Source organism: Bombina bombina, chromosome 5 (genome assembly GCF_027579735.1).
Source record: "Bombina bombina isolate aBomBom1 chromosome 5, aBomBom1.pri, whole genome shotgun sequence".
NCBI classification, from domain to species: domain Eukaryota; kingdom Metazoa; phylum Chordata; class Amphibia; order Anura; family Bombinatoridae; genus Bombina; species Bombina bombina.
In genome coordinates, this window is record NC_069503.1 from 1,159,394,390 (window position 1) to 1,159,420,806 (window position 26,417).

At 40.7% G+C, this 26,417-nt stretch overlaps 1 protein-coding gene across 1 annotated transcript in view; it reads left to right on the forward strand.

Moving 5' to 3' along the window:
- The window catches only part of LOC128661764 (heat shock factor protein 1), a 320,452-nt gene that overhangs the window by 74,371 nt on the left and 219,664 nt on the right, over positions 1–26,417 (forward strand). Inside the window, exon 2 of the mRNA XM_053715984.1 lies at positions 9,883–9,988. Coding sequence (XP_053571959.1) covers positions 9,883–9,988 — 106 coding nt within the window. The remainder of the gene's footprint in view (positions 1–9,882; positions 9,989–26,417) is intronic.

The window sequence follows — 26,417 nt, forward strand, 5'->3', positions numbered from 1 at the left end:
TACTTTTACTAAATTCTACCATTTTGATGTGTTTTCTTCTTCTGAAGCAGTTTTTGGTAGAAAAGTACTTCAGGCAGCTGTTTCAGTTTGATTCTTCTCCTTATAATTTCAGTTTTTTTCATTATAAGATTTAAACTTTGTTTTGGGTGTGGATTATTTTCAGCGGAATTGGCTGTCTTTATTTTATCCCTCCCTCTCTAGTGACTCTTGCGTGGAAGATCCACATCTTGGGTATTCATTATCCCATACGTCACTAGCTCATGGACTCTTGCTAATTACATGAAAGAAAACATAATTTATGTAAGAACTTACCTGATAAATTCATTTCTTTCATATTAGCAAGAGTCCATGAGGCCCACCCTTTTTTTGTGGTGGTTATGATTTTTTTGTATAAAGCACAATTATTCCAATTCCTTATTTTTTATGCTTTCGCACTTTTTTTCTTATCACCCCATTTCTTGGCTATTCGTTAAACTGATTTGTGGGTGTGGTGAGGGGTGTATTTATAGGCATTTTGAGGTTTGGGAAACTTTGCCCCTCCTGGTAGGAATGTATATCCCATACGTCACTAGCTCATGGACTCTTGCTAATATGAAAGAAATGAATTTATCAGGTAAGTTCTTACATAAATTATGTTTTTATTCAAATCTGTTTGTGGTTCCCAAGAAAGAGGGAACCTTCAGACCAATTTTGGATTTAAAGATCCTAAACAAATTCCTCAGAGTTCCGTCATTCAAGATGGAAACTATTCAAACCATTTTACCCATGATCCAAGAGGGTCAGTACATGACCACAGTGGACTTAAAGGATGCCTACCTTCACATTCCGATTCACAAGAATCATCATCAGTTCCTGAGGTTTGCCTTTCTAGACAGGCATTACCAATTTGTAGCTCTTCCATTCGGGTTGGCTACAGCCCCAAGAATTTTTACAAAAGTTCTGGGCTCACTTCTGGCGGTCCTAAGACCGCGAGGCATAGCGGTGGCTCCTTACCTGGACGATATCCTGATACAGGCGTCAAGCTTTCAAATTGCCAAATCTCATACAGAGATAGTTCTGGCATTCCTGAGGTCGCATGGGTGGAAAGTGAACGAAGAAAAGAGTTCTCTATCTCCTCTCACGAGGGTTTCCTTCCTAGGGACTCTAATAGATTCTGTAGAAATGAAAATTTACCTGATGGAGTCCAGGTTATCAAAACTTCTAAATGCTTGCCGTGTTCTTCACTCCATTCCGCGCCCCACGGTGGCTCAGTGCATGGAAGTAATCGGCTTAATGGTAGCGGCGATGGACATAGCCATTCGCGCGCCTGCATCTCAGACCGCTGCAATTATGCATGCTCAGTCAGTGGAATGGGGATTACACAGATTTGTCCCCTCTACTAAATCTGGATCAGGAAACCAGAGATTCTCTTCTCTGGTGGTTATCTCGGGCCCATCTGTCCAAGGGTATGACCTTTCGCAGACCAGATTGGACAATTGTAACAACAGATGCCAGCCTTCTAGGTTGGGGTGCAGTCTGGAACTCCCTGAAGGCTCAGGGTTCATGGACTCAGGAGGAGAAACTCCTCCCAATAAATATTCTGGAGTTAAGAGCAATATTCAATGCTCTTCTGGCTTGGCCTCAGCTAGCAACACTGAGGTTCATCAGATTTCAGTCGGACAACATCACGACTGTGGCTTACATCAACCATCAAGGGGGGAAGTCTCCTAGATAATTCGCTGGGCAGAGACTCACTCTTGCCACCTGTCGGCGATCCATATCCCAGGTGTAGAGAACTGGGATGCGGATTTTCTAAGTCGTCAGACTTTTCATCCGGGGGAATGGGAACTCCATCCGGAGGTGTTTGCTCAATTGGTTCTCCGTTGGGGCAAACTAGAATTGGATCTCATGGCGTCTCGCCAGAACGCCAAGCTTCCTTGTTACGGATCCAGGTCCAGGGACCCAGAAGCGGCACTGATAGATGCTCTAGCAGCGCCTTGGTTCTTCAACCTGGCTTATGTGTTTCCACCGTTTCCTCTGCTCCCTCGTCTGATTGCCAAAATCAAACAGGAAAGAGCATCGGTGATATTGATAGCGCCTGCGTGGCCACGCAGGACCTGGTATGCAGACCTAGTGGACATGTCATCCTTTCCACCATGGACTCTGCCTCTGAGAGAAGACCTTCTAATACAAGGTCCTTTCAATCATCCGAATCTACTTTCTCTGAGACTGACTGCATGGAGATTGAACGCTTGATCCTATCAAAGCGTGGCTTCTCCGAGTCAGTAATTGATACCTTAATACAGGCACGAAAGCCTGTCACCAGGAAAATTTACCACAAGATATGGCGTAAATATCTTCATTGGTGTGAATCCAAGAATTACTCATGGAATAGGGTTAGGATTCCTAGGATATTGTCCTTCCTCCAAGAGGGTTTGGACAAAGGATTATCAGCTAGTTCTTTAAAGGGACAGATTTCTGCTCTGTCTATTCTTTTACACAAGCGTCTGGCAGAAGTTCCAGACGTTCAGGCATTTTGTCAGGCTTTAGTTAGAATTAAGCCTGTGTTTAAACCTGTTGCTCCTCCATGGAGCTTAAACTTGGTTTTTAAAGTTCTTCAAGGGGTTCCGTTTGAACCCCTTCATTCTATTGATATCAAACTTCTTTCATGGAAAGTTCTTTTTCTGATGGCTATTTCCTCGGCTCGAAGAGTCTCGGAGTTATCTGCCTTACATTGTGATTCTCCTTATCTGATCTTTCATTCAGATAAAGTTGTTCTGCATACAAAACCTGGGTTTTTACCTAAGTTGGTTTCTAACAAGAATATCAATCAAGAGATTGTTGTTCCATCATTATGTCCTAATCCTCCTTCAAAGAAGGAACGTCTTTTACATAATCTAGACGTAGTCCGTGCCTTGAAGTTTTACTTACAGGCTACAAAAGTTTTTCGCCAAACATCTAACCTGTTTGTTGTTTACTCTGGACAGAGGAGAGGTCAGAAGGCCTCGGCAACCTCTTTCTTTTTGGCTTCGGAGTATAATCCGTTTAGCCTATGAGACTGCTGGACAGCAGCCTCCTGAAAGGATTACAGCTCATTCTACTAGAGCTGTGGCTTCCACCTGGGCCTTTAAAAATGAGGCCCCTGTTGAACAGATTTGCAAGGCTGCAACTTGGTCTTCCCTTCATACTTTTTCCAAATTTTACAAATTTGATACTTTTGCTTCTTTGGGGGCTGTTTTTGGGAGAAAGGTTCTACAGGCAGTGGTTCCTTCCGTTTAAGTTCCTGCCTTGTCCCTCCCATCATCCGTGTACTTTAGCTTTGGTATTGGTATCCCACAAGTAATGGATGATCCGTGGACTGGATACACTTAACAAGAGAAAACATAATTTATGCTTACCTGATAAATTTATTTCTCTTGTAGTGTATCCAGTCCACGACCCGCCCTGTCCTTTTCAGGCAGGTCTAAATTTTAATTAAACTACAGTCACCACTGCACCCTATGGTTTCTCCATTTCTCTGCTTGTTTCGGTCGAATGACTGGATATGGCAGTGAGGGGAGGAGCTATATAGCAGCTCTGCTGTGGGTGATCCTCTTGCAACTTCCTGTTGGGAAGGAGAATATCCCACAAGTAATGGATGATCCGTGGACTGGATACACTACAAGAGAAATAAATTTATCAGGTAAGCATAAATTATGGGTTTTTTTGAGACACTTTGAAGGTCCCTTTGGGTTTCTTACAGGGGTTGTTACCCACATGGCTAATATTATAACTCTTAGGAGTGTTTTCTTAGGCCTCACAGCACCGGAGTAAGGTGGGAAGGGCCTAATTTCACGACTCAGATGCGTAGTTAGTTTGACTAGATCTTCAGGCTGTGTTCACATGGAGGCTCCTGCTACAGTTTGAGGACCCATAAGTAGCTTTTTCCCCATAAATCTGACTCCTAAGGGAAGGTAGGGCCACAGCAGAGCTGTGGCAAGGTGCTAAAGTTGTTTTAACCGGTCTGTTAGCTTACTATTGATCCAGTTTGGGCATTAAGGGGTTAATCACTTTTCTTGCTAGTTGTGCAATCTTACCAATGCTTTAGGTACATACTGTGAAAATTTCAAAAAGTTTGATGCATTTTTCACTGTTTTGGAAAATTGTGTGCCTTTTGTATCTCTTAAAGGCACAGTAACGTTTTTTGCAACGTGTGTTTTTTGCTTGGTTAAAGTGATTTCTAAGCCTGTTTGTCTTACTACTAGTCTGTTAAACATGTCTGACACCAAGGAAAATCCTTGTTCAATGTGTTTAGAAGCCATGGTGGAACCCCCTCTCAAAATGTGTCCCACTTGATATGTCTATACACTTTAAAGACCATATTGTTGCACTTAAAAATGTGGCCCAAGATGATTCTCAGACAGAAGGTAATGAGGTTAGCCCGTTGACCTCTCCCCAAGTGTCACAACCAGTTACGCCCGCTCAAGCAACGCCTAGCACCTCTAGCGACGCCTAGCACCTCTAGCGCGTCTAACTCTTTTACCTTACAAGACTTGGCGGCAGTTATGGATAATACCCTCTCAGTATTTTTATCTAAGCTGCCCGTGTTACCTGCAAAGCGTGATAGCTCTGTTTTAAGAACAGATTATGAGCATTCTGACGCTTTAGTAGCCGTATCCGATATACACTCACAACGCTCTGAAATGGGGGCGAGGGATGTGCTGTCTGAGGGAGAAATTTCCGATTCGGGAAAGGTTGCTCCTCAGATAGACTCTGATACGTTGGCATTTAAATTTAAACTAGAACACCTCCGCTTATTGCTCAGGGAGGTATTAGTTACTCTGGATGACGGTGACCCTTTGGGGGTTCCAGAGAAATTGTGTAAAATGGGCAAGTACCTAGAAGTTCCTGTTTACACTGATGTGTTCCCGGTCCCTAAGAGGATCGCAGATATAGTAACTAGGGAGTGGGATAGACCAGGTATTCCGTTTGTCCCCCCTCCTGTTTTTAAGAAAATGTTCCCCATATCTGACACCACGTGGGACTCGTGGCAGACGGTCCCTAAGGTGGAGGAGGCTGTTTCTTCACTTGCTAAACGCACAACCATACCAATTGAGGACAGTTGTGCTTTTAAAGACCCTATGGATAAAAAATTAGAGGGTTTACTTAAGAAAATCTTTGTTCATTAAGGTTTTCTTCTCCAACCTATAGCGTGCATTGTTCCTGTAACTACTGCAGCTGCTTTCTGGTTCGAGGCGCTGGAAGATGCGCTCCAGACGGAGACCTCATATGAGGACATTATGGACAGAATTAAGGCTCTTAAGCTGGCTAATTCTTTTATCACAGATGCCGCTTTCCAACTAGCTAAGTTAGCGGCAAAGAATTCAGGTTTCGCCATTCTGGCGCGCAGGGCGCTATGGCTAAAGTCCTGGTCAGCCGATGTGTCGTCAAAATCCAAACTACTGAACATCCCTTTCATAGGAAAGACCCTTTTCGGGCCTGAATTGAAAGAGATTATCTCAGAAATCACTGGGGGAAAAGGCCATGCTCTCCCTCAGGACAAGTCCTTTAAGACAAAGAACAAATAAAATAATTTTCGTTCCTTTCGAAATTTCAGTAGCGGTCTCGCTTCATCCTCCCCTGCTGCAAAGCAAGAGGGTAACACTTCACAACCCATGGCAGCCTGGAAACCTTACCAGGGCTGGAACAAGGGTAAACAGGCCAAGAAGCCTGCAGCTGCCTCCAAGACAGCATGAAGGGGTAGCCCCCGATCCGGGACCGGATCTAGTGGGGGGCAGACTCTCTCTCTTCGCTCAGGCCTGGGCAAGAGACGTACACGATCCTTGGGCCTTAGAGATTGTATCCCAGGGATATCTTCTAGAATTCAAGGACTCCCCTCCAAGGGGAAGGTTCCACATTTCTCGTCTGTCTACAGACCAGACAAAGAAAGAGGCGTTCTTACGCTGCGTAGAAGACCTACATACAATGGGAGTGATCCACCCAGTTCCAATTGTGGAACAAGGGCTGGGTTTTTACTCAAACCTGTTTGTGGTTCCCAAAAAAGAAGGAATTTTCAGACCAATCCTGGATCTCAAATTTCTAAACAAATTCCTCAGAGTCCCATCATTCAAGATGGAGACCATTCGGACAATATTACCAATGATCCAGGAGGGTCAATTTATGACTACCGTGGATCTAAAGGATGCATATCTGCATATTCCTATCCACAAAGATCATCACCAGTTCCTCAGGTTCGCCTTTCTGGACAAGCATTATCAGTTTGTGGCTCTTCCTTTCGGGTTGGCCACTGCTCCCAGAATTTTCACAAAGGTGCTAGGATCCCTTCTGGCGGTTCTAAGACCGCGGGGCATAGCAGTGGCGCCTTACCTAGACGACATCTTAATTCAGGCGTCGATTTTCCAAAGAGCCAAGTCTCACACGGAAATTGTATTGGCCTTTCTGAGGTCTCACGGGTGGAAGGTGAACATCAGAAAGAGTTCTCTCTCCCCCCTCACAAGAGTTCCATTCCTAGGAACCCTAATAGACTTGGTAGAAATGAAAATATTTCTGACGGAGGTCAGAAAGTTAAAACTCTTAACTACTTGCCGAGCTCTTCATTTCATTCCTCAGCCGTCTGTAGCTCAGTGCATGGAGACAATCGGACTAATGGTAGCGGCAATGGACATAGTCCCTTTTGCACAGATAAACCTCAGACCACTGCAACTATGCATGCTCATACAGTGGAATGGGGATTATGCAGATTTGTCTCCTCAAATACAGCTGGACCAGGGGACCAGAGATTCTCTTCTCTGGTGGTTGTCTCAGGATCACCTGTCTCAGGGAATGTGTTTCCGCAGACCAGAGTGGATCATTGTAACGACCGACGCCAGTCTGTTGGGCTGGGGTGCTGTCTGGAACTCCCTGAAAGCTCAGGGCTTATGGTCTCGGGAAGAAGCTCTTCTCCCGATAAACATTCTGGAACTGAGGGCAATATTCAATGCTCTTCAGGCATGGCCTCAGCTAGCTGCGGCCAAATTCATCAGATTTCAGTCGGACAACATCACGACTGTAGCTTACATCAACCATCAAGGGGGAACAAGGAGTCTCCTAGCAATGATGGAAGTAACCAAAATAATCAGGTGGGCGGAGGTTCACTCTTGCCACCTCTCAGCAATTCACATCCCAGGAGTAGACAACTGGGAAGCGGATTTTCTAAGTCGTCAGACTTTTCATCCGGGCGAGTGGGAACTTCACCCGGAGGTATTTGCCCAGCTGACTCAGCTATGGGCTATTGGATCTGATGGCGTCCTGTCAGAATGCCAAACTTCCTCTTTATGGGTCCAGGTCCCGGGATCCCCAGGCGGTGTTGATAGATGCTCTAGCAGCGCCTTGGTCCTTCAATCTGGCCTATGTGTTTCCACCGTTTCCTCTCCTCCCTCGTCTGGTTGCCAGAATCAAGCAGGAGAGGTCTTCGGTGATTCTGATAGCACCTGCATGGCCACGCAGGACTTGGTATGCAGACCTAGTGGACATGTCATCCGTTCCACCATGGACTCTGCCAATGAGGCAGGACCTTCTACTTCAAGGTCCTTTCAAACATCCAAATCTAATTTCTCTGCGTCTCACTTCTTGGAGGTTGAACGCCTAATTCTATCTAAGCGTGGTTTCTCTGAGTCGGTTATCGATACCCTGATTCAGGCTAGAAAGCCTGTCACCAGGAAAATCTACCATAAGATTTGGCGAAAATATCTTTGTTGGTGCGAATCCAAGGGTTACTCATGGAGTAAGATTAGGATTCCCAGGATATTGTCCTTTCTCCAAGAAGGATTGGAGGAAGGATTATCAGCTAGTTCCTTAAAAGGACAGATATCTGCTTTGTCTATTCTTTTACACAAACGTCTGTCAGAGGTACCAGACGTTCAAGCGTTTAGTCAGAATCAAGCCTGTTTATAGACCTGTGGCTCCGCCATGGAGTCTTAATTTAGTTCTTTCAGTTCTGCAAGGGGTTCCGTTTGAACATTTACATTCCATAGATATTAAACTTTTATCTTGGAAAGTTTTTTTTTTGGTAGCTATCTCTTCTGCTCGAAGAGTTTCAGAGTTATCTGCTTTGCAGTGTGACTCACCTTACTTGGTGTTCCACGCAGATAAGGTAGTTTTGCGTACCAAACCTGGTTTTCTTCCTAAGGTTGTGTCTAATAAGAATATTAACCAGGAAATTGTTGTTCCTTCTCTGTGTCCTAATCCTTCTTCGAAGAAGGAACGTCTGTTACACAATCTTGAGGTGGTTCGTGCTTTAAAGTTCTATTTACAAGCAACTAAGGATTTCAGACAAACAACTTCATTGTTTATCATCTATTCTGGTAAGAGGAGAGGTCAGAAGGCGACTGCTACCTCTCTTTCCTTTTGTCTGAAAAGCATCATCCGTCTGGCCTATGAGACTGCTGGCCAGCAGCCTCCTGAAACAATTACTGCTCATTCTACCAGAGCAGTGGCTTCCACATGGGACATTTTTCCAAATTTTACAAATTCGATACTTTTGCTTCTTCGGAGGCTATTTTTGGGAGAAAGGTTTTACAAGCAGTGGTGCCTTCCGTTTAAGGTACCTATCTTGTTCCCTCCCTTCATCCGTGTCCTAAAGCTTTGGTATTGGTATCCCACAAGTAAAGGATGAATCCGTGGACTGGATACGCCTTACAAGAGAAAACAGAATTTATGCTTACCTGATAAATTACTTTCTCTTGTGATGTATCCAGTCCACGGCCCGCCCTGGCTCTTAGTCAGGTAGATTTTTAGTCTAAACTACAGTCGCCACTGCACCCTATGGTTTCTCCTTTTTCTTCCTAACCTCCGGTCGAATGACTGGGGGGTGGAGCTAGAGGGGGAGCTATATGGACAGCTCTGCTGTGTGCTCTCTTTGCCACTTCCTGTTAGGAAGGATAATATCCCACAAGTAAAGGATGAATCCGTGGACTGGATACACCACAAGAGAAAGTAATTTATCAGGTAAGCATAAATTCTGTTTTAAGAGTAGTCTTTATCCTTGTTTTCTGAACTCATCAAGCACTGGGGCGTTTCTTCAGTAAATCTCGTGGCTTTGAGACTGAATTTCCAATCTATGGCTTCAGAACCAAGGATCTTAAATTGTCCTTTTGGGACTCACAGGCCTTCACTTTTCCTGATACAAAGTTAGTACATGATCACATGATTGTGGATAGAATGGCAGAATGACAGTCTTTAGCGCACAGATCTGATCACTTAATCTGTCTGAAATCTGATCTCTTACCTTAAGGTCCATTCTTTTTCCTTCATTTACTTTGCAGCTTTAGCTCTTATGGCCTGGTTATTTCTCTGGTGTCCCTCCCGTGCTCTGATCTGAGAGTCCATATGTATTCTTCAAACCATGGCAGGCTAACACAAACGTCTCTTCAAGAGTTCTGTTGGCTATTAACCTAGTTATCTACAATAATCTCCTGCTTCATGTGCTGTTACTCAGAACAGGAAAATGAATATTACCAGTCAGTACAAAAATCTAAAATTTTCACCCCTCATACCATATAATTATGCTTAAAAGATTCACCAGTGATGATCTGCAGTTTATAAGCATGGACCTTAGTGCAAGTTACAAGGAACAGTGTATGGATGCCATTGAGTGTAAGCAAGTAGGGAGGGGGAAGATTATGATAAAATTAAACTGTCATTGGCTCAATTACTTCTATATTACTATAGTGTATTAGCTGTTTAGCTCCACCACTAATCCCTACATATATTTTACAGACCTATGTGTTCTAGTTATGACTCTTCTTGTTTATTGTATCAAACTGTCTTTTATTCTGTCTATCCCTTCTGCCCGTCCCACCATATATTCTTTGCTTGGTTTTTGCACATTTTCGTCCCTCATTTCTTTTTTTTTTCCTATAACAGGACAGAGTTAAACGAGCATGTGGATACCATTGACTCTGGGCTGGACAATCTGCAAAGCATGTTCAATGGTCATAATTTTAGCATGGATGGCAGCACTATCATGGATGTGAGTATTTGTGACTGTTGCTATAGTATTTGTGTCATCCTGCAGCCCATGCATTTAACTCTTGTGCCTCTGATAGTGAAGCATAGCTAGAGGTTCTACTGTCATTGTGAATGATTTCCTCTTTCCATTCCTACCATGCAAACATAGGCATATGCTTCACTGCTGTTGTCCAACGTGTTCTTCACTAACATAAAGGTCATCATCCTGTCAGTCTTGCACTCTGTCAATTGGACCTGAAGCAGCTTGTTCATAAGTACTTTTCTCTCTGCTTTTAGCTTGTTTTATAATGGCGGCTGCAGGTTAAGCTCAAATTCAGGCCTGAATTTGTTTAGTTTTAGAAAAAAGATTGTTTGATGTTTGAGTTCTGTCTGTATTAGTCAGTAGCGGTCGCCCACATGACACAGTAGCCTGGCCCTGACACACGGGAGACTTCATATGGTCATATGGGCGTAAGCTATTAACAGACAAACATAATGCACAATAGAGGTGAGGAAAATAAATCCATGCCTGGAATAGTCCTCCAAACTGGCTTTATGAGAATGAACAGATTTGTCCACAAATTGGACTTTAGTCTAGCAAGAAGTTAAAGGGACAGTCAAGTATAAATTAAACTTTCATTATTCAGATAGGACTTTTAATTTTAATCGACTTTCCAATTTACTTTTATCATCAAATTTGCTTTTTTCTCTTGGTATTCTTAGTTTAAACTAAACATAGGTAGGCTCATATGCTAATTTCTAAGCCTTTGAGGGCTGCCTCTTATCACATGCTTTTTAAATCTCTTTTCAACACAAAGAGACAGAAAGTACACGTGGGCCATATAGATAACACTGTGTTCAGGCACAGGGGGTTATTTAAGATCTAGCACAACACAAAGAGACAGAAAGGACACGTGGGCCATATAGATAACACTGTGTTCAGGCACAGGGGGTTATTTAAGATCTAGCACAACACAAAGAGACAGAAAGGTCACGTGGGCCATATAGATAACACTGTGTTCAGGCACAGGGGGTTATTTAAGATTTAGCACAATACAATGCTAAATTTAAGACAATAGATAATAAACAGTCACAGTCATGTGATCAGGGGGCTGGAAGAAGGTTCCTAGATACAAGGTAATCACAGAGGTAAAAAGTACATTAATATAACTGTGTTGGTTATGCAAAACTGGGGAATGAGTAATAAAGGGATTATCTATCTTTTAAAACAATTACAATTCTATGGTTGACTGTCCCTTTAAGGCACGGCATCAGCTGGTTCCCTCTATGTTTCATGCCATAATTGTCCATTGATTATGGTTTTACTTCAATGGGAGCTTTACACTATTCTAGCAGTTTAAAACAAATGCAACAGAGATTAATTTAAACAATGTACAAAAACAATGAACGTAAAATAATTGCTACTGGTCCAATTGACGTAGAGTCTGTTCAAGACTGACAGGATGATCGCCTTAGAGGGAGAAATTTATAGTCACTTGATAAATTAATTTATTTTATGGTGGAGATAGTCCACAATACATTACTCATGGGAATTACCCTTCTCTACCACTAGGAGGATGCAAAGAGTCCCAAACCCCAAGAGCTCTATAAAACCCCTTGTACCTCACACATATAATGTATAGCCCAGCATGTGAGATAAGAAAAAGATATGAGCTATAAAAGGAGCAGGGGGAAAAAAGTGCTGAAGAAAAAAACTAACCCCAGAAAAACACAAAGGTGGGGTCTCATGGACTCTTACCACCTGTATGAAACAAAACATAATTTATACTTGCCTGATAAAGTCATACAAGACTTCACCTCACCCTTGTGTTTTTCTGGGGATAAAAAAATGACACAAAGAAGGAACAATAATCTCTCAGCTTAGTTCTCTGAAGAAACCACCTTAGGAAAGAAATAAAAATAAAGATCGAAAAAACTGCCTTATCCTAATGAAACATCAGATAAGGATCACAAAAAACATAATTTATGTAAGATTTTACCTGATGAATTCATTTCTTTCATATTGGCAAGAGTCCATGAGCTAGTGACGTATGGGATATACAATCCTACTAGGAGGGACAAAGTTTCCCAAAACCTCAAAATACCTATAAATACACCCCCCACCACACCCACAATTCAGTTTAATATCCAAGAAGTGGGGTGATAAGAAAGGAGCGAAAGCATCAACAAGGAATTGGAATAATTGTGCTTTATACAAAAAAAATCATAACCACCATAAAAAGGGTGGGTCTCATGGACTCTTGCCAATATGAAAGAAATTAATTTATCAGGTAAATTCTTAAATAAATTATGTTTTCTTTCATGTAATTGGCAAGAGTCCATGAGCTAGTGACGTATGAGATAGCAAATACTCAAGATGTGGAACTCCACGCAAGAGTCACTAGAGAGGGAGGGATAAAAATAAAGACAGCCAATTCCGCTGAAAAATAAATCCACGACCCAAAACAAAAGTTTCTAATCTTTAAAATTAAAAAAACTGAAATTATAAGCAGACGAATCAAACTGAAACAGCTGCCTGAAGTACTTTTCTACCAAAAACTGCCTTTGAAGAAGAAAAAACATCAAAATGGTAGAATTTAGTAAAAGTATGCAAAGAAGACCAAGTTGCTGCTTTTCAAATCTGATCAACAGAAGCTTCATTCTTAAAAAGCCCAGGAAGTGAAAACTGACCTAGTAGAATGAGCCGTAATCCTCTGAGGCGGGGATCTACCCGACTCCAAATAAGCATGATGAATCAAAAGCTTTAACCAAGATGCCAAAGAAATGGCAGAAGCCTTCTGACCTTTCCTAGAACCAGAAAAGATAACAAATTAACTAGAAGTCTTCCTGAAATCTTTAGTAGCTTCAACATAAAATTTCAAAGCTCTTACCACATCCAAAGAATGTAAAGATCTCTCCAGATAATTCTTAGGATTAGGACACAAAGAAGGGACAACAATTTCTCTAATAATGTTGTTGGAGTTCACAACTTTAGGTAAAAATTTAAACGAAGTCCGCAAAACCGGCTAATCCTGATGAAAAATCAGAAAAGGAGACTCACAAGAAAGAGCAAATAATTCAGAAACTCTACTAGCAGAAGAGATGGCCAAAAGGAACAATACTTTCCAAGAAAGTAATTAAATGTCCAGAGAATGCATAGGCTCAAACGGAGGAGCCTGTAAAGCCTTCAAAACCAAATTAAGACTCCAAGGAGAAGAGATTGATTTAATGACATGTGAAACTAGGTAGAGATAGACTCTAACTCGACAGACTACATGTATAGCACTCTTGGGGGTTAATATAGGGTATAGTTTAAATGGTATGAGAGACCTTGTTCCTTTAGGCAAAATAGAGTTACTGATGGTCTAGTGAGTTTGCGTGTTCCACGTTAAAACATAACTTTTATTGAGTCAAACTTAATATAAAACACTGGAAATAAATTTAAAAACACACTTAGATGCTAAAGACTCAGTGGTCAGCCTGTTCTTTGTAAGTAGATTTTAGCCAGATGGGTTCTTGGTTATACTGGAAACCTTCTAAAGTATAATTGCAACAAGTAAATGAACCTGATGCACACTTATAACAAGAGGTCCTGTAAGAGTTGTGTGTATATCCGTGTAATGGACCTAACAGAGTAAAATATTCTGAAATGGTCTTAAATAGTATTAATCTTAATAAGACATTACTTGGTCATAAACAACAGTTACTGTGTATTACAATTATACCTGTGGTTAATACAGCTCTGTTTCTGTTGTATCACCTTAATACTGTTTGCTGGTGGATAGTATGCTTTTTATGCTGACATAGGGTGATGAGATTACCTTAAATCTTATAAAAGAAGTTAATAGTACTGTAGTCAGCAGTTTTAACCCAATATATTCACTCTAAATGTCAGATTAAATGATAGGTTAATAATCCACATATCAGCAGCTTATACACCTGTGGTTATAACGTAACCGTTGTTATCAATTGGGTAAGAGAGGTGATCTTTGTATTGATATAAATGTGCACTTGTATATCGTTTTTTCCGGACAGTGTTTATTCACATTAATAAATATCATACACACTATTGTTACTCATATACGATTCTGTCGTTTCTTTTAGAGTGTGCTGTGTTACAATTTAAATGACTGATAAAGACACACTTTACATGTAACTTTGTAACCATAGTGTAGCGGTTGTTGCCATTAAGTGACAGAGCTGTTTACTGGTTCTGTAGAGAGTTTTAGGTGTAGCTCTCTCCAACACAAAAGCTGTTTAATTACGGCCCACTCTTGCACTGCCGGTTAGACCGGTTCAATTGGGGTTACTGCTAACCACACCACTCGGTATATAGCCGGTGGAGTAGATGTAATTTAACCAGTAATATTAGGTTATATACCCGTATTATGTATCAAATATTTGGTTCCCAGTTTACCGGTAAAACTATATCTGTGTCGAGTGGCTCTCGCAGCTCTATCCCAAAACCAGATATACAAATTTAGTACATTTTGCGCATCAAGTCTGTTACGCGATTGTCGAGCGTGTAAGAACCAACATAGTTAAATTTTAACCTGAATAATAGCCCCCAAAGGCTAGTGTATAAATAAACTTAGAGCAGGTTTGTTCCTATAGCATTCTAAGGCTCATCTAAAAAATACAGGAGCTCCAGGACTCCTCACCAATTCCCTAACGTCCCTAACATGTTTCGCCCTAACGGCTTTCTCAAAGGGCCCTTTGAGAAAGCCGTTAGGGCGAAACATGTTAGGGACGTTAGGGAATTGGTGAGGAGTCCTGGAGCTCCTGTATTTTCTCTTGTTAAGTGTATCCAGTCCACGGATCATCCATTACTTATGGAATATATTCTCCTTCCCAACAGGAAGCTGCAAGAGTCCACCCACAGCAAAGCTGCTATATAGCTCCTCCCCTAACTGCCATATTCAGTCATTCTCTTGCAAGCCTCAACATAGATAGGAGGTCTTGAGAGTCTGTGGTGCTTTCTACTTAGTTTATTCTTCAATCAAAAGTTTGTTATTTTTAAATGGCACCGGAGTGTGCTGTTTATCTCAGGCAGTATTTGGAAGAAGAATCTGCCTGCGTTTTTCTATGATCTTAGCAGACGTAACTAAGATCCATTTGCTGTTCTCACACATTCTGAGGAGTGAGGTTCTTCAGAGGGGGAATGGCGTGCAGGTTTTCCTGCAGATAAGGTATGTGCAGTAAAATATTTTTCTAGGAATGGAATTGACTAAGAAAATACTGCTGATACCGAAGTAATGTAAGTAAAGCCTTAAATGCAGCGATAGCGACTGGTATCAGGCTTATTAATAGAGATACATACTCTTATAAAAATGTGTTTTAAAACGTTTGCTGGCATGTTTAATCGTTTTTTAACGTACATTGGTGATAACACTGTAATGTTGGTATAGCCTTAAATGCAGTAAAAGCGACTGGTATCAGGCTTATTAATAGAGATACATACTCTTGTAAAAATGTGTTTTAAAACGTTTGCTGGCATGTTTAATCGCTTTTTAACATATGTTTGGTGATAAAACTTATTGGGGCCTAAGTTTTTTCCACATGGCTGGCTTAAATTTTGCATAGAAACAGTTAACTGAAGCTTTCCACTGTTGGCTGTGGCAGTTTGTTGTGTCTGTTTTTAAAAACGTCTATGTCGTTTTTTTTATCTGTTTTTTGCATTAAGGGGTTAATCATCCATTTGCAAGTGGGTGCAATGCTCTGTTACCTTATTACATGTACTGTAAAATTTCGTTTGTTTTACTGCCTTTTTTTTCACTGTTTTTCAAATTTTGACAAAATTTGTTTCTCTTAAAGGCACAGTAACGTTTTATATATTTGCTTGTTAACTTGATTTAAAGTGTTTTCCAAGCTTACTAGTCTCATTATTAGTCTGTTCTAACATGTCTAACATAGAGGAAGCTCTGTGTTCATTATGTTTTAAAGCCATGGTGGAACCCCATCTTAGAATGTGTACCAGATGTACTGATTTCATGTTAAACAATAAAGATCATTTTTTGTCTTTAAAAACATTATCACCAGAGGATTCTGTCGTGGGGGTAGTTATGCCGACTAACTCTCCCCACGTGTCAGACCTTTTGACTCCCGCTTTAGGGACTCGCGCTCAAATGGCGCCAAGTACATCAAGGGCACCCATAGCGTTTCTTTTACCAGGGGATTCTGTCGAGGGGAAAGTTATGCCGACTAACTCTCCCCACGTGTCAGACCCTTCGACTCACGCTTCAGGGACTCACGCTCAAATGGCGCCAAGTACATCAAGGGTGCCCATAGCGTTTATTTTACAAGACATGGCAAAGGTGGTGAATAATATTCTGGCAGCAGTATTAGTCAGACTACCTGAAATTAAAGGAAAGCAGTTAGCTCTGGGGGTAGATACAGAGCATACAGACGCTTTAAGAACCATGTATGATACTACCTCACAATATGCTTAGTCTGTGGGTGATTTTTTTTTTTTTTTTGACTCAGGGAAGATGATTTCACCTGATTCTGATATTTCTACATTTAAAATTTATGCTTGAGAACCTCCACTTGTTGCTCAGGGAGGCTTTGGCTGCTCTGAATGAATGTGTACAATCGCAGGGCCAGAGAAATTGTGTAGACTGGATAAATAATATGCAGTGCCGGTGTGTACTGATGTTTTTCCAATACCTAAAGAGGTTTACTAAAAATTTTTTTAATAAGGAATGGGATAGACCAGGTGTGCCGTTCTCTTCCCCTCCTATTTTTTAGAAGAATGTTTTCTAATAGTTACCACCACACGGGACTTCTGGCAGACAGTTCCTAAGGTGGAGAGAAGAGTTTCTACTCTAGCTAAGCGTACCACTACCTCTGACGAGGACAGTTGTGCTTTTTAGATCCAATGGATAAAAAATGTTTATTCAACAGGGTTTTATCCTGCAGCCCCTTGCATACATTGCTTCTGTCACTGCTGCTGCGGCGTTCTGGGTTGAGTCTCTTGATGAGGCTTTACAGTTAAGCGACTCCATTGGATGAATATATTTGACAAGCTTATGCTAGCCAATTCCTTTGTTTTCTGATGCCTTGTTCATTTGACTAGACTAACGGCTAAGAATTCTGTTTTTTACTATACTGGCGCGCAGAGCGCTATGGCTTATATCATGGTCAGCTGTCGTGACTTTAATAAATAAGCTACTTAACTTCCCTTCAAGGGGCAGACCCTATTCGGGCCTGGTTTGAAGGAGATTATTGCTTATATCACTGGAGGAAAAGGTCATGCCCTTCCTCAGGATAGGTCCAAATCAAGGGCCAAAAAAAAAAAAGGTCTAATTTTCGTGCCTTTTAAAAACTTCAGGGCAGGTGTGGCATCCTCTTCCTCTAAGGCAAAACAAGAGGGAATTTTTGCTCAGTCCAAGGCGGTCTGGAGACAATCGGACCTGGAACAAAGATAAGCAGGCCAAGGAGCCTGCTGCTGCCTCTAAGGCAGCATGAAGGAACGGACCCCTATCCGGTAACGGATCCTATAGGGGGCAGACTTTCATTCTTCGCCCAGGCGTGGGCAAGAGATGCCCAGGATCCCTAGGCATTGGAATTTATATCCCAGAGATATCTTCTGGATTTCAAAGATTCCCCCCCCCAAAAAAAGGGGAGATTTCGCCTTTCACAATTATCTGCAAACCAGATAAAGAAGGAGGCATTCTTACATTGTGTACGAGATCCATCCAGTTCCAAGAGAGGAACAGGGACAGAGTTTTTACTCAAATCTGTTTGTGGTTCCCAAGGAGAGGGAACCTTCAGACCTATTTTGGATCTAAAGATCTTAAACAAATTCCTCAGAATTCCGTCATTTAAGATGGAAACTATTCGTACCATCTTAACTATGATCCAGGAGAGTCAATAGAGGACTACAATGGATTTGAAGGATGCTTATCCTCACATTGTGATGCATAAAGATCACCATCGTTTTTCAGGTTTGCCTTTCTAGACAGGCATTACCAGTTTGTAGCTCTTTCCTTTGGGATATCTACAGCCCCAAGAATCTTTATGGAGGTTCTGGGGTCGCTTTGGCGGTCCTTAGACCGCGGGGCATAGAAGTGGCCCCTTATTTAGACGACATCCTGATACAGGCGTCAAACATCCAAATTGCCCAGTCTCATACGGACGTAGTACTGGCATTTCTGAGATCACATGGGTGGAAAGTGAACAAGGAAAGAGTTCTCTATCCCCAATCTCAAGGGTTTCCCTCCTAGGGACTCTGATAGATTCTGTAGAAATGAAAATTTACCTGACGGAGTCCAGGTTGTCAAAGTTTCTAAATTTCTGCCGTGTTTTTTCATCCCATCCGCGCCCTTCGGTGGCTCAGTACATGAATGAAATCGGCTTAATGGTAGCGGCAAGGGACATAGTACCGTTTGCACGTCTACATTTCAGACCGCTGCAACTATGCATGCTCAGTCAGAGGAACGGGGATTACACAGATTTGTCCCCCTGTTAAACCTGGACCAAGAGACCAGAGATTCTCTTCTCTGGTGACTATGTCGGGTCCATCTGTCCAAGGGTATGACCTTCCGCAGGTCAGATGGGACAATTGTTACAATAGATGCCAGCCTTTTAGGTTGGGATGCAGTCTGGAACTCCCTGAAGGCTCAGGGATAGTGGACTTAGGAGGAGACCCTCCTTCTAATAAATATTCTGGAACTGGGAGTGATATTCCATGCTCTTCAGACTTGGCCTCACTTAGCAACTCTGAGGTACATCATACTCAGTCGGACAATATACACGACTGTGGCTTACATCAGCCATCAAGGGGGAACAGAAGTTCCCTAGCGATGTTAGAAGTCTTACAATAATTCACTGGACAGAGAATAGACTCTTGTCTATCAGCTATCCATATCCCAGGTGTTGAGAACTGGGAGGTGGATTTTCTAAGTCGTCAGACTTTTCTTCCGGGGGAGTGGGATTTCCTCCGGAGGTCAAGACCAAGCAGGAGAGGGCTTTGGTGATTTGACAGCGCCTGCGTAGCCACGCAGGACCTGGTATGCAGATCTGGTGGACATGTCATCCTTTCCATCACGGTCTCTGCTTCTGAGACAGGTCCCTCTACCTCAGGGTCCTTTCAACCATCTAAATAGAATCAATCTGAGATGGACTGCCTGGAGACTGAACGCTTGATGTTATCAAAGCATGGCTTCTCCGAGTCAGTCATTGATACCTTAATACAGATATGAAAGCCTGTCTCTAGGAAAATTGAACATAGATATGGTGTAAATATCTGATTGTTATGAATCCAAGGGTTACTCATGGAGTAAAGTCTGGATTCCCAGGATATTATCTTTTCTCCAAGATGTTTTTGAGAAAAGGGTTGTCAGCTAATTCCTTAAAAGGGGACAGATTTTTACTCTGTCTATTTTTTTGCACAAGCGTCTGGCAGGTATTCTAGACGTTCAGGCATTTGGTCAGGCTTTGGTTAGATCCAAGCCTGTGTTTAAAACTGTTGCTCCGCCATGGAGCTTAAACCTGATTCTTAAGGTTCTTCAAGAAGTTCCGTTTGAACCTTTTTTGTTCCATAGATATCAATCTTTATCTTGGAAAGTTCCTTTTGGGTAGCTAATTCCTCGACTCGTAGAGTCTCCAAGGTATCTGTGTTACAATGTGATTCTCCTTATCTGGTCCTTCGTACGGATAAGGTAGTCCTGCGTACCAACCTGGGTTTTTTCCTAAGGTGGTATCTAACAAGTACATCACTCAAGAGATAGTTGTTCCATGCTTGTATCCTAATCCTTCCTCAAAGAAGGAACGTCTATTACACAATATTGGTCAATATTATCACCAATGTACGTTAAAAAACGATTAAACATGCCAGCAAACGTTTTAAAACACATTTTTATAAGAGTATGTATCTCTATTAATAAGCCTGATACCAGTCGCTATCGCTGCATTTAAGGCTTTACTTACATTACTTCGGTATCAGCAGTATTTTCTTAGTCAATTCCTTTCCTAGAAAAATATTTTACTGCACATACCTTATCTGCAGGAAAACCTGCACGCCATTCCCCCTCTGAAGAACCTCACTCCTCAGAATGTGTGAGAACAGCAAATGGATCTTAGTTACGTCTGCTAAGATCATAGAAAAACGCAGGCAGATTCTTCTTCCAAATACTGCCTGATATAAACAGCACACTCCGGTGCCATTTAAAAATAACAAACTTTTGATTGAAGAATAAACTAAGTAGAAAGCACCACAGACTCTCACGACCTCCTATCTATGTTGAGGCTTGCAAGAGAATGACTGAATATGGCAGTTAGGGGAGGAGCTATATAGCAGCTTTGCTGTGGGTGGACTCTTGCAGCTTCCTGTTGGGAAGGAGAATATATTCCATAAGTAATGGATGATCCGTGGACTGGATACACTTAACAAGAGAAAATACAGGAGCTCCAGGACTCCTCACCAATTCCCTAACGTCCCTAACATGTTTCGCCCTAACGGCTTTCTCAAAGGGCCCTTTGAGAAAGCCGTTAGGGCGAAACATGTTAGGGACGTTAGGGAATTGGTGAGGAGTCCTGGAGCTCCTGTATTTTTTAGATGAGCCTTAGAATGCTATAGGAACAAACCTGCTCTAAGTTTATTTATACACTAGCCTTTGGGGGCTATTATTCAGGTTAAAATTTAACTATGTTGGTTCTTACACGCTCGACAATCGCGTAACAGACTTGATGCGCAAAATGTACTAAATTTGTATATCTGGTTTTGGGATAGAGCTGCGAGAGCCACTCGACACAGATATAGTTTTACCGGTAAACTGGGAACCAAATATTTGATACATAATACGGGTATATAACCTAATATTACCGGTTAAATTACATCTACTCCACCGGCTATATACCGAGTGGTGTGGTTAGCAGTAACCCCAATTGAACCGGTCTAACCGGCAGTGCAAGAGTGGGCCGTAATTAAACAGCTTTTGTGTTGGAGAGAGCTACACCTAAAACTCTCTACAGAACCAGTAAACAGCTCTGTCACTTAATGGCAACAACCGCTACACTATGGTTACAAAGTTACATGTAAAGTGTGTCTTTATCAGTCATTTAAATTGTAACACAGCACACTCTAAAAGAAACGACAGAATCGTATATGAGTAACAATAGTGTGTATGATATTTATTAATGTGAATAAACACTGTCCGGAAAAAACGATATACAAGTGCACATTTATATCAATACAAAGATCACCTCTCTTACCCAATTGATAACAACGGTTACGTTATAACCACAGGTGTATAAGCTGCTGATATGTGGATTATTAACCTATCATTTAATCTGACATTTAGAGTGAATATATTGGGTTAAAACTGCTGACTACAGTACTATTAACTTCTTTTATAAGATTTAAGGTAATCTCATCACCCTATGTCAGCATAAAAAGCATACTATCCACCTGCAAACAGTATTAAGGTGATACAACAGAAACAGAGCTGTATTAACCACAGGTATAATTGTAATACACAGTAACTGTTGTTTATGACCAAGTAATGTCTTATTAAGATTAATACTATTTAAGACCATTTCAGAATATTTTACTCTGTTAGGTCCATTACACGGATATACACACAACTCTTACAGGACCTCTTGTTATAAGTGTGCATCAGGTTCATTTACTTGTTGCAATTATACTTTAGAAGGTTTCCAGTATAACCAAGAACCCATCTGGCTAAAATCTACTTACAAAGAACAGGCTGACCACTGAGTCTTTAGCATCTAAGTGTGTTTTTAAATTTATTTCCAGTGTTTTATATTAAGTTTGACTCAATAAAAGTTATGTTTTAACGTGGAACACGCAAACTCACTAGACCATCAGTAACTCTATTTTGCCTAAAGGAACAAGGTCTCTCATACCATTTAAACTATACCCTATATTAACCCCCAAGAGTGCTATACATGTAGTCTGTCGAGTTAGAGTCTATCTCTACCTAGTTTCACATGTTGAATACTACATAGCACCTTTAGCAGTCCATATTTTCATAGGGGAATTATCCCCATATATATTAAGGACATATTGAGGCCAAATAGGGAATTAGAAATATTTAAGCCACATTAGGCTAAGTAGTGCCGTTGATACCCCCTCTTTCTGATTTAATGACATGCCTGATACGAACCAAAGCCTGAACAAATCTATGAATATCAGGAAGTTTAGCAATTTTCCTGTGGAATAGAAGAGAAAGAGCAGAGATTTGTCCTTTCAAGGAACTTGCAGACAAACCCTTATCTAAACCATCCTGAAGAAACTGTAAAATTCTAGGAATTCTAAAAGAATGCCAAGAGAATTTATGAGAAGAGCATCATGAGATGTAAGTCTTCCGAACTTGATAATAAATCTTTCTGGACACAGATTTACGAGCCTGCAACATAGTATTAATCACTGAGTCAGAGAAACCTCTATGACTAAGCACTAAGCGTTCCATTTCCATACCATCAAATTTAATTATTTGAAATCCTGATGGAAAAATGAACCTTGAGATATAAGGTCTGACCTTAATGGAAGTGGCCAAGGTTGGCAACTGGACATCCGAACAAGATCCACATAACAAAACCTGAGCGGCCATGCTTGAGCCACCAGCATCACAAACGATTGCTCCATGATGATTTTGAAAATCACTCTTGGAAGAATAACTAGAGGTGGAAAAATATAGGCAGGATGATAACTCCAAGGAAGTGTCAATGCATCCACTGCTCCACCTGAGGATCCCTGGACCTGGAATAGGTACCTGGGAAATTTCTTGTTTAGATGAGATGCCATCAGAGGTATATCTGGAAGCTCCCACAACTGAACAATTTGAAAAAAACACATCTGGGTGAGAAGACCACTCTTCCGGATGTAAAGCTTGATGACTGAGAGAATCTGCTTCCCAATTGTCTATACCTGGGATATGGACCGCAGAAATTAGATAAGAGCTGGATTTTGCCCAAGCAAGTTTCCGGGATACTTCTTTCATAGCCTGAGGACTGTGAGTCTCACCCTGATGATTGGCATACGCCACAGTTGTGAAGTTGACGGTCTGAAAACCAATAAACGTCTCTCTCTTCAATAAAAGCCAAAACTGAAGAGCTCTGAGAATCGCACGGAGTTCCAAAATATTGATTGGTAATCTCGCCTCTTGAGATTTCCAAACCCCTTGTGCTGTCGGAGATCCCCAGACAGCTTCCCAACCTAAAAGACTTGCATCTGTTGTCATCACAGTCCAGGTTGGATGAACCAAAGAGACCCGTAGAACTATATGATGGTGATCTAACCACCAAGTCAGAGATAGTTGAATATTGGGATTCAAGGATATTAAATGTGATATCCTAGAATAATCCCTGCACCATTAATTCAGCAATAAAAAACTGGAGAGGTCTCATATGAAAACAAGCAAAGGGAATCGAGTCCGATGCTGCAGTCATGAGACCTAAAACTTCCATGCATAAAGCTACTGAATGTTCCGACAAGCTGAACCCAATATAAATTGTCTCTTGTCTGATAGAGACAAAGACATTGACACAATCCACCTGGAAACCTAAAAAAAGGTGACCCTTGTCTGAGGAATCAAGGAACTTTTTTAGTAAAATGATCAGATGGATGAACAGAAGTGAATCGTATGAGATTCTGCAGAACGAAAAGACTGAGCAAGTACCAATATATCGTCCAAATAAGGAAACTCCAAGAACCTTTGAAAAGATTCCTAGAGCTGTCGCTAGGCCAGAAAGGAAGAGCAACAAATTGGTAATGCTTGTCTAAAAAAGAGAATCTCAGAAAATGAAAATAATCTGAATGAAACAGAACATGAAGATATGCATCCTGTAAGTCTATTGTGGGCAAATAATGCCCTTGCTGAACAAAAGGCAGAATAGACCTTATAATCTCCATTCTGATATGACAATTCAAAAGATTTTCTTTTTTTGGGACAATGAATAGATCTGAATAAAACCCCATACCCTGTTCCTGAAACGGAACTGGTATTAATACCCCAGATAACTCCAGGTCTGAAACACACTTCAGGAAAGTCTGAACCTTTACTGGGATTGCTGGAATATGTGCGAGAGAAAAAGTCTTCTCACAGGCGGTCTTACTCTGAACCCTATTCTGTACCCCAATCTAAGGAGTTTGGACCGTATTGTACCAAACAACTTTAGAAAAATCTTAACATGCCCCCTACCAGCTAAGCTGGAATAAGGGCCGCACCTTCATGCAAATTTAGGGGCTGGCTTTGATCTCATAAATGGCCTGAATTCATTCCATTTTGAAGAAAGCTTTCAATTAGAAACATATTACTTGGGGAAGAATTAGGTTTCTGTTTCTTAATAAGAACAAAAACGGATATAAGCTTAAGATTTACCCTTAGAACTTAAACTTGAGGCAAAAAAAAACTCCCTTCCCCACAGTAACAGTTGAAAGTATTGAATCCAACTGTGAACCAAAAAATGTATTACCTTGGAAGGAAAGATTATAGAAATCTGGATTTAGAAATCAAATCAACATTCCAAGATTTAAGCCACAAAGTTCTTCTAGCTAAAATAGCTAAAGACATAGATTTAACATCAATTTTGATAATATCAAAAAAATGTCATCACAAATGAAATTATTAGCATGTTGAATCAAGATAACAATGCTAAACAAATCATAATCCGATACTTGTTGCGCTAAAGTTTCCAACCAAAAAAGATGAAACAGCTGCAACGTCGGCCAAAGAAATTGCAGGCCTAAGAAAAGGACCTGAAAACAAATTAATTTTCCTTAGATAAGATACAAGTTTCCCATCTGAAGGATCTTTAAAATAAATACTATTTTCCATAGGAATAGTAGTAAGTCTAGCAAGAGTAGAGAGAGCCCCATTAACTTTGGGGATCTTTTCCCAAAACTCCAAACAAACTGCTGGCAAAGGATACAATTTTTAAAACCTTAAATAAGGAATAAAAGAAGTACCAGGCCTATTCCATTCCCTAGTATTAGGAACTGAACCCCCCCCCCCCAAAAAAAAAAACCTCTATAGTCTCCTCAATATCCAATATAATCAGCACTTTTTCAACAAAGAACAACGAATGTACTCCATTTAAAAATACAAAAGTAGATTTGTTAGTGTCAATATCTGATGAAGGATATTCTGAATCAGATAAATCATCATCAGAGAAGGATAATTCAATATGTTGTCGGTCATTTGAAAATTCATCAATTAAATGAGAAGTTTAAAAAAGACCTTTAAATTTTATTAGAAGGCGGGATGGCAGACAAAGCCTTCTAATAGAATCAGAAAAATATTCTTATAAATTCCCAGGTATAACTAGTAGATTAGATGTTAAAAGAATAGCAATAGACAATGCATTAATACTGATGGACATTTTCTCTGCATGTAAAAGTTTATCATGATAACTTATTACAAACCATAGCTAAAGATAAAAAAAAAAAATCATAACATTAAAATAAATTAACTTAGCTTTGGAAGGACTGATATCAGTCAACAGGAATCCAACAGTGTTTTCTGATACAGGAACAGTTTTGAAATATCTTGCAAATGTAAGAGAAAAAACAACATATAAAGCAAAATATCAATGTCCTTATATGACAGTTTCAGGAATGGGAAAGAAATGCAAAACAAAATAAGCCTCTGGAAACCAGAAGCAAAAAGAAATGAAGTCTTAAATAATGTCAAAAGTTTGGCGCCCACAACTGACAAAATATTTTTTGGCGCCATGAACATCTGCAACAAACATGAGCGTCATACATGACGCAACTACGTGAAAAAAATTGGCGCCAACTAAGATGCCAGAAATGACGAAATTACGTCAACAAACGTAATTCTCACGCCAAAAAAGTCTTGCGCCAAGAATGACGCAATAAATTATAGCATTTTGCGCTCCCGCAAGCCTAACAGCCCGCAATTTAGAAAAAAGAGTCAATTTGAAAATTTCAGGTAAGAATTTTTTTTTTTTTTTTTCGTATGCATTTCCCAAATATTAAACTGACAGTCTGCAAAAAGGAAATATACTGATAAACCTGAATCATGGCAAATATAAGTACAAAACATATATTTAGAACTTTAAATATAAAGTGCCAAACCATAGCTGAGAGTGTCATAAATAAAAATTAAAGTAGATAGCCAAACCAGTACTGAAACGAGAATCAGCAGAGGTAAGGGTACTTAAGAGTATATCGTCGATCTGAAAAGGGAGGTAGGAGATAAATCTCTACGACCGATAACAGAGAACCTATGAAATAGATCCCCGTTAGGATGACCATTGTATTCAATAGGTAATACTCCCTTCACATCCCTCTGTCATTCACTGCACTTTGAGAGGAACCGGGCTTCAGCATGCAGAGAAGCACATATCAACGTAGAAATCTAGCACAAACTTACTTCACCACCTCCATAAGAGGCAAAGTTTGTAAAACTGAATTGTGGGTGTGGTGAGGGGTGTATTTATAGGCATTTTGAGATTTGGGAAAC